The 13,908-nt window shown below is 39.0% G+C and overlaps 2 protein-coding genes across 2 annotated transcripts; both read left to right on the top strand.

The window, feature by feature from the left end:
* Positions 1-303: 303 nt before the first annotated feature.
* On the top strand, positions 304-2,372 carry tmem220 (transmembrane protein 220). The gene is made up of 6 exons (XM_084744347.1): positions 304-1,099; positions 1,192-1,221; positions 1,297-1,357; positions 1,650-1,773; positions 2,039-2,098; positions 2,213-2,372. The coding sequence occupies exons 1-6, from the start codon at positions 992-994 to the stop codon at positions 2,343-2,345; spliced, it is 516 nt and encodes a 171-aa protein (XP_084600473.1). The 5' UTR covers positions 304-991; the 3' UTR covers positions 2,346-2,372.
* A 1,079-nt stretch (positions 2,373-3,451) lies between these two features.
* Positions 3,452-7,585, top strand: sco1 (synthesis of cytochrome C oxidase 1). Its single transcript, XM_084743955.1, has 7 exons — positions 3,452-3,690; positions 4,584-4,700; positions 4,974-5,064; positions 5,208-5,405; positions 5,497-5,589; positions 6,849-6,964; positions 7,081-7,585. Exons 1-7 carry the CDS (start codon positions 3,520-3,522, stop codon positions 7,213-7,215), a joined length of 921 nt encoding a protein of 306 aa, XP_084600081.1. The 5' UTR covers positions 3,452-3,519; the 3' UTR covers positions 7,216-7,585.
* The last annotated feature ends 6,323 nt before the right edge of the window (positions 7,586-13,908 follow it).

The raw sequence follows: 13,908 nt of genomic DNA, 5'->3' as shown, positions 1-13,908 counted from the left end.
AAAGTTTTAGATTTTTTGTATAAATTAAACCAATAAATAAAAAGACAGAAATTAAATAACACAAACTCAATAATACCACAATATTATAATAAAAGAAAGGAGCTGCGGTTATAGTTTTAAAAATAAAAGCCTAAAGAAGAGTAAATATTTTTCTTTCAATTAAATAGTTGTATTAAATATATTAAGTATTCAATCACAAAGACTTTGTTTATTCTCACAGAGGAAATAGCACAAGACCCAGAAGAGTGCTAGCTAGAACCAGGGTTCTTCAGCTTGTCCCCACAGGAGAACTCAGTTTCCACTATATTTGTTGAGTACAGATTTGTATCTTGTGCTTCTTGCAGTCGTCCAGCAGATGGTGTTATTTGTTTTATTAGGCTGACGTATCATGCCACGCCCATCGGATATCCAACTCCGCCTAGTCCGACTCCGCCCCATTCCGCGAGAGGCAGAGGTTGTTGGGTTTTTAAGTTTCCCCTGAAACATTAAATTTAGTAAATCATTTCTAATGTTCGAAATACACAATAATCATAGTTTGAGTAGCTGCTGCTCTGTCACTGATGACAACTGTGAGTCTGTGGACACAAATTCCATCAGATCCTGCACAGCTGTTCAAACCGACTGACAGCTGATCCAGCTGTGATCAGCTGACCCGGTCATCGCAAACGGACGTCCCTTGACGTGACGCTCCAGAAGAAACAACGTTCCATGTCTCTTAAAACAGATTTCCTCGTGTCCTCTCTCCTCGCTTGGTCTCCTCGCGTCTCTCCCCATGAATCCTCGGTGGGAGGGACTTAGAGACGCAAGGAAAGGACGCAAGTGAGGGACGCAGGGATGCAACTTTAGTGACCTGAGACGTACCCAGAAAAACGTGTAGAAGTTGTTAAAATCAAACAAACCCTCGCTGTTTTATCGGACTAGAAGGAGCCCTGCTTTCTTTGCCTCTACGTCCCGCCGGCCCGGGCGGGAAGGTGAAAGGTTACAAACAACGATGGGAGAAGTTTGCAAAGAGCAGAACACTAAGTCATGGCTTTCTGTGATTTGGCGAGTCTGTAACGTGTTCATGTCTTTCTTCTTCGCTCTTGCAACATACGTTCAGGTGATTCGTTTGATTTGTTTAAAAATGTTTCTCTGCATCCTCTTAAATCCGGATCATTAATCACTAATATTATCGTGTCTTATTGACTTCAGATCAATGATCCAGACGCGGGCTTATGGATGGTAAGATTACAATATTTAACGTATTATTTCCTCTGTTCTGAAAGACTTATTATTGACACCACATGTCTGTTTCAGGTGGGTTACTGTGTCCCTGCAGTCCTGTGTGTTTTCATTGGTTTGAATCCTCAGGTGACAGGTAAGTTTTAGTGTCATTGTAATGATTAATTGCAAACTAAGAACGAAAACCTCATTGGAGAGACAGTGAATCCAGTTCCCTTCATGTGACAGTTCGCATGTTCCTGTTTTCCAACTTTTCAGGCTGCTGAACTCTCCATGCACTTTTTTTTTTCCCAGTCCTGATAGCGCCATCTAGTGGTTTAATCCTGACCGTGCAGCCCAGCAGAGCCCACCCTGCAGAGCACTACAGGAACCTGCAGAACTGATCTGTGCATTTCAGCTTTCTGCATGTTTTCTTGTCTTCTTGGCAGAGACTTTGCCCTGGAGGCGTGTCGCTGATCTCCATGTGATGATTTCCAGCGCTGTCGTTGCCATGTTGGGATGGAGACTTTATAAAGAGCGAATCACAGAGATCTTCCAGCAGGAGGAGGGCAGGTAGACTCTTAAATAACCCTTAAACGGGCAACTACATATACATATTTTAGAAAATTAATTACTTTTTATTTTCTAATATACTTGGACTTTTAAAACATTTTATAAACATTTCATTTATACTAATACTTTGAGTCATCTTCTTCCAGCCTTTGTCCTTTATGATTAGATTTTGCACACATTAAAACAGCTCATGGAATTGTGAGCAGAACCGATTCAGGTAAAAAATAGTAATATGCATTTTAATATATTTTTTTTCCTCCTTTAGAGAATTTTCTGGTCTCATGTTGACAGCTGTTTGGCTTCTCATGTGTCGCCACTCTGGAAGGTAAAATGAATTAATTTCTTCAAATGTATGCCACTGATTAAACTGGTCTAATACACACATAAAGACCTTTTGTTTTTTTTTCCTAATAAGTTTAATTCCTCTCTCCTCTGTCAGAGCTCCAGTCGGGATGCTCAGAGTCTTCACAGCTGTTGCCATCACAGTCTTCCCCTTTGTGGCCTGGCTTTACTACCACATCAACAGCGAGCTGAGATCCAGCTGGCCTTCACATTGTAAAACTGCCATTTAAACATCAGTTTCTTTTGATGCTTAAATATTCCTTCTGTTTTGTTCTATGACTGAAAATCCTGGACCAAGAATGCTGCTTCAGTAAACCTCATTAAATACAGACATATGACAGCTAAGATGCATGGAGATGATATTAATGTAATGTTTATTTTTGGACCAATAAAGATTGAAGAGTTGTTATTGGTTGTTGTTATTTATATAAAAGTCTATTACAACATATAATACCAAAACATGGGATATTTTGTCAAAAATAAAGTATATTGAGTTATCATCTAAGAAGTTATGCTAGTGTTCGGTTCAGTGTAGTTAAAACTAATATATCCTTAACTTTGAAATCAGTATGATCAATTTTATGCCCTTTGCCAAGAAAAATTATACAACAAATTTTAATAAGTCATTATATTACTTTTTTTTAATGTCATATTTGTTTTTCAGGAATGACGAATTCTGGGAGAGGAAAAATGTCCTGAAACTGTCAGAAAATACAATAGGGCTGCTATCCATAAATCTGTTGATCATTTTCTCCATTGATCAATGAGTTGTTTGATTGATAAAACAGTAAAATAAATAAATAAAATAAAATAAAATAAATGTTGACCATTGTTTCCCAAAGTTCAACATGACATCCTCAAATGTTTTATTTACAACTTAAAGACTTATTTTTTCTTAAAAAAAAAAAAAATACTCAAACCAATTGATCAATTACCAAAATAGTTGGTGATTAATTTACTAATCAATTCATTAATTTATTGTTGCATCTTTAAAGTGCAATGTGAGAATAAACTGTACAATTACTAGAAATGTGAACTTTGGGTATTATACGATTTGTGAAATTTATTTTAATTTTTTTACTACTCTGACTCAGAACCAATTCAGGTTTATTTTGTCTTTATAACAAGATTTCTCTGTCCTTCAGAGGGCAGCAGAGAGCAAACGACTGAAAGATGACAGAAGAAGAAGTGTAACCGTCACTTCCTGTGTTTAGTAACGGCTCTATGAATACTGATCTGAGAACAGCCTTTTCAGTTTTTAAACCATCCATTAGAAGCTAACATGAAACGGTAGAACTGACTCCAGAGCAGCAGATTGTATGCCGTTATATGGCCACACTTGTCACGTTTTGTAAACTTGGAGCCGCTTCCTGGTTGCAGCAGCGGTTCTGTCAAGGTCCAAACATGTCCGCGAGCGCTTTATATCACCGCCTGGGCTGCCGGTTGTTCCACAGTAACGTTAAAGTCTTACAAAGATGTCCTCAGAACCAAACTGTCAGACTGACACACGATGTTTTACGGACAGAAACTGGACCGAAACACAAACTGTCACCGCACAGAGCTCACTGCTGCCTGGTAGGTCAAAGCTAGCTGTGGTTATCATCTCTAACACCAAACTACATTCAGAAATTTGGCAATTTAGTGCCCACATTTCTGACATGTTCGTACGGAGCAAGAAACGAATATTATTTGATAATAATGGAGAAGATGAAAATACATGTGAGTTGAAAATTGTAGTGGTTAAAATTTGATGTGAAATTTAAAACTGGGTGATAATTTAGACTGTCAATTGATTGAATTAATTAAAGCCAAAAATTGGTTAAAATTTGGCCGAAGTTCCATCATTTCCTCCATCTTACATTTCATCAGTCACAACACAAAATGACCACTTATCATTAAAGAAAAGTGACAAAATTCAGCTGTCAACTATTTTGATAATCAATTAATCAGTTTGACTAACTTTTCAAGAAAACAAGTAAAATTTCTTTGTGAATATTTTCTGGCTATGACAGTAATTATTAGTTGCAGCCCTAATAAATGGTCAATTGATTGGACACATTTTGGTCAAAATGACAATTTCTGCATCCATTTTTATCCCTCTGTTTTTCAGTTTACACTCATTTTCATGACCTCCATTTTTATTTATTAATTCATTTTACTTCCACACAGTGTGAAGTTCTTATCTAAAACACAACTTTCATAATCACCTTTTGTTTTCACATATATGCAACCAACCATGTCTGGATCGAAAAAAACAAAACAAAAACTACTAAATAATTTAGAAAACTCCAGTTACACCATCTGTCCTTCCATTGTACAGCCACACCTTAAATTGGCAGATGTTTGAATGGACTTTGGCATAATGCTAAGATGCTCTCAAGTGTTGTAGCCACTAAAGGCTTGATACCACAATGAAAGACTTTAACTGTAACCACGTCTGTTTCGTTCATGTGTTTATTCATTAACAGGTGAATGTGAGTCAGTGGCACACCTGCAGAACAACTCAGTGGCTGCTTCAACACTCCAGAACATTTTCCTCATTACCTCCACCGCCCTCATCAGGAGATAAGTCCAAGAAGTCTGGAGTAAGTGGTCTTGTCAAATGTAAAGGCTGCATCAAGGAGAGGCCCGTTTATTAGCACAACATACAATCATTCAAAAAATCCAAACTGTCCCTTTAACAAACCTCAGAGGTTGTTAGAGAAGATAATCTCTTACTCTTAATTATCTGCTTCAGGCAGTCTGGAAGAAAAGAAAAAAGAGCTGACAGACTGATTACCAGAGTTTATTTTAAGTAACTGTCTTTGAATGTAAGGGTTCCTTTATGATTCAGTTTCCTTGTCATCTCCTCTTTAAAGCCTGTGACGTGGAAATCTTTGGCAATAACCTTTGCTATTGGAGGCTCTCTGCTTGGAGGGATGAAATATTTCAAGAAAGAAAAAGAAGAAAGTGAGTATTTTTACCACTTGATATACAGAGCAAACAAGTTGTTTAAAACAAGTTGGTGAATTAGATAAACAAAGCTACTTTAAAAAAAAAACAAAAAAAAACAAGTGATCAAGATGCTTATCAATCATTGCTGAACTCTGCAGTGATTGAAAAAGAACGGACCAGATCGATCGGCCGGCCGGCGCTGGGCGGTCCGTTCTCGCTGATCGATCACAACAACAAGCCCACCAAGAGTGAGGACTTCCTCGGACAGTGGGTCCTCATCTATTTCGGGTTCACTCACTGTCCTGACATTTGCCCCGACGAGCTGGAGAAGATGATCGAGGTGGTGGATGAAATAGGTAATAGATGAGGAATCATGATACATGAGAGAACTTCAATGTCTTGTATCTTCATTGTCTGAACGTGCTCTCGTTTTTGTGTTTTCCACAGATAAAATAAAGTCTCTTCCAAACCTGACGCCGATCCTCATCACCATCGATCCGGAGAGGGACACGGCAGAGGCCATGGCTGCTTATGTGAAAGGTACAAAAACCACAAGAAACCGATCCCGTCTGTGTTTGCGTTAGATCCCCATATTTGCTATGAATTCTCCCCAAAATCTGCTTTCTTTAATCACCAGCTATGAGGACTGCAACTAGTGATTATTTTCATGATCTATTAATCTGTCAGTCATTTTCTTGGTTAATCGATTAGTCGTTTGCTCCAAAAAATGTCAGAAAATTGTGAAAAATGTTGATCAGTGTTTCCCAAAACCCAGGATGACCCCCTCAAATGTCTTGTTTTGTCCACAACCCAAAGATATTCAGTTTACAAAAACTCAGGCAGAGGTCCTTCTCTTTGTCTGGGCAGCAGCCATCTGAGGGTCAGCACACCACTGCATGAAAAGGGGAGAGATGCAATCAGGAAAAACCAGCAGCAGCTGGGCCAATCAGACACTACTCTCATGAGCCATGCAGCTGGCTGCTAACCACAGCTGCCTCCGCAGTCAAACATCTGCTAGTTTCAGTTTCTTAAATGTGAGGATTTGCTTGTTTTTTGTCATTTTTGACAGTAGATGAAGAGTCTGTTGGTTGGACAAACAAAAGCAATATGAGGACATTGCATTGGAACATTGTGACGAGCATTTCTTCACAATTGATTGATTTGACCACAATTGCATTAAATATTACATTGAAAATCAATTGAAATTATCAAAATCAAATTGAAATTTTCATCAAAGGCAAAATTGCAGTTCTCCAATTCTTTTTTTTTTCTCTTCACTAGTGTCCAGCACATTTCCAAAGAAAAAAAAAAAAAAAACCTAAAAGACAGCGCAGGATTTTCCCTTTTTGGAAGGCAGATCAGCACTAAAAACTTGATCAGAATATATGAGGATATGATTTTATAATCCTCATACAGCTCTGTAAGCTTGGCATTATGTTTTTCCACCTCCACTTTTAAGAGGAATTGTTTTTCTAATAAAAATATTTCAGGTCATCAGAAGTATATGAACAAATATGAACGTATACAAACAGAACAGTACAATAAACACTATTTTGAATTATTTGATTTTCTATCTTAAAATGATCTCAGATTTTTCCAGAAAGGTGTGATATATTCTGAAGAAAGAGAACTGAAAAAGACTTGATGAATTCCAAAGACGAATGTGTCGAATCCTCCTCAAATATGTGTCTGTTGTCTGATGAATTTTGATGATTTTACACAAATCAAACTAGAGAATTTCTAATCTTAACTTGCCTTTTGCTGTTTTAATTCTAACAGATACATTATGTATTTTTCAGAGTTTTCTCCAAAGCTGATTGGCCTGACAGGAACACTAGCTCAGATCGAGCAGGTTTCCAGATCCTACAGAGTTTATTACAGTCAGGGACCAAAGGATGAAGACAACGACTACATTGTGAGTTATAACCTGCTCTGTTGTCACTCTCACTGCATGTCATAACAACACAAAGATAATAAGCTTTAAATCAAGGGGAATATCTCTGTCTGAACTCCTCCTCCTGTTGTCTTTAGGTCGATCACACCATCATCATGTACCTGGTGGGACCTGATGGAGAATTTGTGGAGTACTTTGGACAGAACAAACGAAGTGTGGAGATCACAAACTCAATAGCAGCACACATGAGAAAGTACAAGAAGGCAAAGTGAGCAGAAAATGAAAAGATTCTGTCCTCGGGTGTTTCTGTTCGAACTTAAATCACTTCTGCCATCTTACATTGGCCCATCTCTATTTATTTATTCTTCACTGTGTCTGCAGTAACATTCCTTTCAGTGAGTGGTGTGCAGAAGAAAACGGGCCTGATGTCTGATCTCTAACATTATTCATAATACTCTTCTCACTGCTGCTGAATGGACAGAATTTGGAAAAAGCCGCTTCCTGCGTGATTAATTGTACACATCAGTTCCACTGACCCCAGATCACTATATGATTTCTGATGCAAATAATCAGGAAATCCCTGAAGACAAATGTTGTAAATGAAGTGAACATTTTGATTTTGTGATAAAATCCAAAGTACAACTGTGTGTTGCTTATTTTATTTTGCTTGACAGGCAATACTTAGACCATCCGCCCATTGTCAAATCAGGAAGAAAACTGTTGTTAATGTATATTTTATGTAGATCAAGGAGCAACCTCTGTAGTTGCCATAAACTACAGTTCCTTGAACGGCCACTTGGGGCTCCAAAAGCATGAGTCCCCTAAAACCCCTGCATGAAAGTGCCCAAGTTTACTGCAGAAATTGCAGAAACTCAGCCCTTTAAATCTTCTTAAGATTTAAAGTTCTGCATAATTAACTTTGATTGACAGGTGGGTGATGTCACAGGTGGATAGCCAATGGTAGCTGCTTCATTTGGACTGTCTCAGCTCCACACACACTCTACCTTGCTGCCCATTTTTGCATTAGATTACCCGTTAATTCAGGGTTAAATCTCCAAAATATATCCTAGTCCTATGTGTAGTTTTTCACATTTTGAGAGAAAACATGCTGCTAAGAAAATTTTAATATTTGCACAAAGAATGAAAACAGGATCACATTTTTATTCTTGTCAAAATACATTTGCATCCTTCTGATGTGGTCCATCCTCAACAAATACAGATTTCATAAGAAAAGAATGTCTGTCATTATATATTAATATTTAATAGACAATGATGTTTAGAGAGACATTAGATTCACTTGAACCTGAAGTTGCCACCGGCCAGTATTGATTTATTAATATCTTTTCTGCCCGCACACCTGTCGTGTTCCTCCTTTAGAAATCGGATTAGAAAAGCAAACACAGCAGTTGTTCGGCTCTCCACAGGCAGACACCGCGCTCATTCCCGGAGGAGAGAGGCCTTTCCAGCTCCGACCGGCCGACCAGCGTCACATGGAGCTCTCAGAATGGAACCAATTGATTTCTGCATTGATAAGTTATTTTAAAAAAAGAACTCTTCGGTGTCTCTCCCGAGGCTTTCATCTGCTCCTTTCCAGGCATGTCACTACACAAACACCTTTGCATTCATGTTTTTCTTTTTTTGTGATCGTGCTATAAATTAACACTAAAAAGTTCCAGCCAAGGCAGATCAATTAAACCCTCTGAAAGAACAGAGCTTTAACAGTTTTAATGTAGCCTGTAGCTGTTTTCTAATTCCCAACAGAACACGTCCCCTCAGTTGGACTGAGTGGCAAAACGTCGTGCAACATGGCCGACTTTAGCAGGGAAAACTGGAAAACAGCTGGACTCTACAGAGATGTTTACAACTTATCAAAAGAACAATGTTTCATGGACACTGACATATGGCCAGAAATCTGTTTTTTTAGTACATCTGACCTACAATCCATTAGCAAAGGGCCACAGCTGAAGTCTGAGCTGGTTTTTCTTCTCCTCAATGTGGTCATACTTGACAACATTTAAAAGCTGAGGATTTCAAAAACTCCAAATAATTTCAGTTGTTTTTTTTAAGATGAATACTAAATAAAAATTCTGAGGAAAGAATACAGAATACTTCACACCTCTGGTGTGATCATGTGTAAAGCTTTGACATTTTCTTTCATTCTTTTATTTTCTTTCTTTTATTCTTTTTGCCCCTGCCCCTAAGAGGAAATTGATGTGGTGGATTTTTCGAAATGCTTGGCCCCTTCCGTTAAAACGTCCCTAAAGAAACATGAATTCTTCCTTCCAAGAAGTCTGGAATGAATTTCAACAGTGCAAAATCACGTTAAATTCACCTGTTTTTTCTGTATTTGTTAATCTTTCGGTCTCTCCCAGATTTTGCGGGCCTTGTTTGGGATTGTTGCTGCTTAAAATGCCTGCTTTTATGGCAGCTTTTGAAAAGAAAAGAAAACAAAAAAATTTAATACGTTGCAATGCTTCTAGGTATTTTTGCAATGAAATTGTGGGACCAAGAGAAAATTGCAAAGGAAAGTTGCTTTTTTTATGTTAAGTCATTAAAAATGAAAGGCAACTTGTTCCAGGGAGAACAAACCCACACTCTTTTTCGAGTGTTCCAACTAACCCTACCAAAAAGGCTCACAATTACAGAAAATCTAAAAATTGTTGCAATCACAACTTCCTGGAGGGAGTGATTTTGGAAAAACATTTAGCTTTAGCTTTGCTAGCTTTGCAAGACCACCGTGTGAAGCAGGACGGGCTCACAGGAGGAGAGGCAAACAGCACGGAGGGCAAAGCTCAAACAAACAGTGTGACCACGAGATCAATATTTCACTTCTCTCATAAAACACCTTTCAGCCTCAGACTCTGCACTGTTGCATTTTTTTCTTGTACAGTAAACATAAACTGTAAGAAGTAAACTGCATTTGGATTGACGGCACGATTGATCTGCGAGGCCTTCAGGCTCCGCTGACACCTCCCACAACCAGCCTGCTTGTGGGCAGATCAATGTTGCTGTCAATCCAAACGTGGTTTAGTTCTCGCTCTCGTGGTTGTTTCTGGAGATTACGCTCAGGAATGACACACATCAGTGAGGAAGCTGCATAAGTGCAGTGCAGCATAACATGTAAATCTTGCTTTGTGACTCTAAGAAACCTTACACCGTCATCTGTTTTCCATCTTTCTGAATTGTGCTTTTTGAGTTTGAGACATTTATCCTGTGTGCGGTTTGCAGTAGCTTTACTCCCGGGCTGGTCCTTGTCTCGCCCGTTGACCCACTAATCCTGTGCAGATGCACCCGTCGTCAGATCTATTTTCCCCTGCGGTGAGGCGTCGGCCTCTCTCCCACACAACCAGCTGATGGGGATTTTCTTTCTGCTTCTTCTCTTTCTTGTCCTGTGACCCTTGAATTCGCGTCTCGCTGTCGAACTGCCACACACATATTTGCTGCCATGTCGAGGCATGACAGAGGGGTCGGCGGACTGTAAGTCTTCGTGCCGGTCTGCCTGCCCGGGCCATGCTTGTCTACCCAGAGCCAATTATAATCGCAGCTGTTGCCAGACCTTCAAGTGACATTAAGAGGCTATTAAATCAGCACCAATTAGACTGTCTGTGATGCACTGCCAGACAAAATGCCCATATCATACAGCTCTTCCCTCCAGAATACCACATCGCTTCCTCTGCTCCGAGGAGGAATTGTGAAAATTGCTGTGGCTCAGTCCAGCAGACTAAAATACTTAATTGAAAAAATGGAAGCCAGGGTAGTTTTACTTGTGCAAAAGTAGATTAATGCTTTATTTCTTTAGTTTTTTTCAGTGCAGCTGTTCAACAAATAATGACAAGGAAAGGCAAAGCAATATAACAGGCAACAGTGAATAAATGTACATAGAAATAAATGTCAAATAACTAATAAAGAAGGATGCAAGACATTGAAAGTTAAATTGATTTTTATGCTGCAGATATGGGATTTGTGGATATCTGCATTGGGTTAAATTTACACTTTTGTGAATAAGACAAATAAGCTCTTGTTTGATTAAGGCTTGAAAATAAGGCCTTGCGATAGTCAAGACAGGAGACGGTTGGGTGGTAAGGATAGACGAGGGAAATTGGGGTTCCTCCTAAATTCACAAACTCTGCAGATTTAAGTGGAATGTGATGGAAACTACCACAAAGAAAAGGAAATACAGCTGTAGAGGAGACTGGGAAAGTACTTCTCTGTTATCTATTGTGTGCTACCCACAGGGCAAAGTGTGAGATATTAATAATAATTTTAGACCGAACAAACATACTCTTTGTCCCATGTTTGGTTTGTTCTTGTCGACTCACTGGATCTACACTGCAAGTCTAAGTCCTGCCATTGGTGGCTTGCTTCAAATGGCAATGCAATGTCCACTATCTACGTTTTCAAAGTCCCCAGGAAACAAGAACCTCCAAGCTGCAACCTACATGCTGAAAACTGCAAATTAGCGCCTGGGATGCTAATGGTACGAACATAAACAAGCTAACGGCTGTTACCTTTTCCTTTGCAGTGATGTAGTCATTTAATGCCAGAGCTCACCTCCCTGCTTGCAATTGTTCCACCAAAACAAGTTCATCCTCAACTTTGCGTCCCTAAAGACATTTATGATTTGTTTTAAGACTTGCAAACAAGGCAGGGTGTTTTTGCCCTCATGGCAGGATGTGTTTGCATGGAGCGAGACCTTTCTCCAAGGCTGAGGAGGGAGGTCTGGCTACCTAGTCTGTTTGTTCCAAACTGGCCACCCTAGGAGACAGTAAAAGGCAAGTTTTTTAGATTTTTTTCTTAAAGGAGTCCTTCAGAATTTAATGTAAATTTAGGGGGCATGCAAAAGACAGATGATTAAAAGAATGATGCAGCAGAAGCAATGATATCCTGATTTTTAATTCTAAAACTGGTTGTTGCAACATGTTGTTGAAGGGCCAGAGATGTACAATTTTAGACAGTCCGTCCACGTTTAATAAACTCTGAGCTTAATCTTGAACTCTGAGTTAACTCACATCTTGACTCCATCTCAGCGCAGCAGGGATGTCCCAGAAGCGGCTCTCTGCAAATACGTGCTGGGTCTATTTCTGATGGATGCCACATTAAGCCACACAGAGCACAGAAATGGCATAGAGAATCCAGTCAGTTTTCAAAATAAAACACCATGTGCAGACAAAAAAAGAAACTAATTACGTAGCCTTCTTATCCATGGTAGAAGCACAAAAATCAAGGAAAGACGACCAAGTCAAGCAAATCAGAGCAAATCAGCATAATCAGGCGCCGCCCGCTTCTGAAGCGCTGCTGGTTGGACATGCAGCCGTGTGGAGGACGAGTGCTGTGCCCAGTGGATTCAACGGCTCGGCCTGAGATGGGAAACTCTGAGTTTTCGATCCCAGAACAGCTGATCAGAATTAGTTCAATCAACTCTGAGTATGTTCACTCTGAGTTAAGTGTGTGCATGAAAGCCATTACTAATGGAGCTCTGATACCATGATTCACCGTGGTAATGGGTAAATAAAAAGCAGAGCGCATATTTTAATCCAGAGTCTGACCCAGTAATAAGGAATTTGCAGCCTCAAAGTGACTGTATATTTTTAGATCCATTTTATTTAAAAAAAAAAAAATATCAACAGCAATCTATATTTCAACATGTGTGAATATTTCAACATGAAAGCTTTGGCTCAGCTTTGAACTTTAAACTACGTTCGGTCTGGTTTTAGAATAAGAATAAATAAAGTTGTTGCAGCTGCACCACACAAATATTTTAAAGCTCCAAATCATTTGGTAACTATGAGAGGAATGTTCCATCAGAGGGGCCAATTGCAATATGATTGATCATTGATCAGTGTCTTATGTGTCTAAAGCTGCATACAGATTAGTGTGATTACTACAGTAATGTACAGTAAACGTGTCAGTGCCGGGGAACAGCTGTCTTCATGTCCACAGAGCCACTGAGTGATAAAGAGGGACGATGTATAGATTTTATTCTGAGCTGAGGATGAATCCACGATGTCACAGATCACTGTCTCTGTCTGCACATCAGTGACAGATTGAACATAAAACACTAATATTAAAGTTCTTACAGAACAAACTAATATACAACTGGATTTCATGTTTCTAAAAACTTAAACTTCTGCAAATGAATGCATTCAGATATGAACATTGCCAACTGTAGCTGCATGTTAGCTGTGCAGCTAGCTGTGCCAGTAGCACTAAAGCTTAAAGGACCAGTGTGTGGAGGGGGTGGGGGCATACTTGGATTTCAGAACCGAAGTAGGGGAGTCTGAGGTTCAGAGACTTTGTTTGCTGGATTTTGGAGACTTTTAAAGAATAGAAATAGCAAAATAATGAGTAACATACATTTTTTTTGTTCAAACAGGTGCATGCAGATGAGGAAGGAAATTTATTAGTCAGAAAACACAATAGGACCACACCATTTAGTCTAATTTCAAATTTGATTACACACAAAAATAAACATTTTGCCAATAGTTTTTTAAGGATTCAGTAATTAGGCTGCTCTTAGAAAAAATGTGCGCATTTCCTTTAAAACAGTGACTTTTGCACCTCAGTGACAACAGAAACATAACAGAAAATGAGCAGAAAGTCATGGAAGCAGAAACAAAAGCATACTTTGAAAATAAAAAGTTATATTTAATTATTATTGTGGTGGAAACACTTCAGTATTTGTCCACAGGGGCCTCCAAAATCAGCACAATATTAAAGTTTCTTGTAAGTAGCTTTAAATAAAGCTTCACAGACTTACAAACATTAATGAATCAAAAGCTAAATATGCATCAAAATGACAAATACCATGAGAAACATGTTTAATTTGTAGTAATGTGGGTTAATAGAGAGAGGCCTGTCTGGAATGTGCTAAATGTTGCCTGTCAACCCTCCCAACACTAAACCCAAACAGTCGTGTGTGATCAGCTCTGCTCTCCAGACAGCCAATGCCAGAATTTCAGCTACGC

This window comes from Lutjanus erythropterus, chromosome 19 (genome assembly GCF_056507025.1).
Source record: "Lutjanus erythropterus isolate fLutEry1 chromosome 19, fLutEry1.hap2, whole genome shotgun sequence".
Classification (NCBI taxonomy): Eukaryota; Metazoa; Chordata; class Actinopteri; order Lutjaniformes; family Lutjanidae; genus Lutjanus; species Lutjanus erythropterus.
This window is presented reverse-complemented; position numbering and strand designations above follow the sequence as displayed.

Coding starts and splice junctions, on each gene's coding strand:
- tmem220 (XM_084744347.1), top strand. CDS start 992: ATGGGAGAAGTTTGCAAAGAGCAGAACACTAAGTCATGGCTTTCTGTG. Junction 1,100..1,191: donor CTCTTGCAACATACGTTCAG/GTGATTCGTTTG, acceptor TATTGACTTCAG/ATCAATGATCCAGACGCGGG. Junction 2,099..2,212: donor ATGTGTCGCCACTCTGGAAG/GTAAAATGAATT, acceptor CTCCTCTGTCAG/AGCTCCAGTCGGGATGCTCA.
- sco1 (XM_084743955.1), top strand. CDS start 3,520: ATGTCCGCGAGCGCTTTATATCACCGCCTGGGCTGCCGGTTGTTCCAC. Junction 5,406..5,496: donor CGAGGTGGTGGATGAAATAG/GTAATAGATGAG, acceptor TGTTTTCCACAG/ATAAAATAAAGTCTCTTCCA. Junction 6,965..7,080: donor ATGAAGACAACGACTACATT/GTGAGTTATAAC, acceptor TGTTGTCTTTAG/GTCGATCACACCATCATCAT.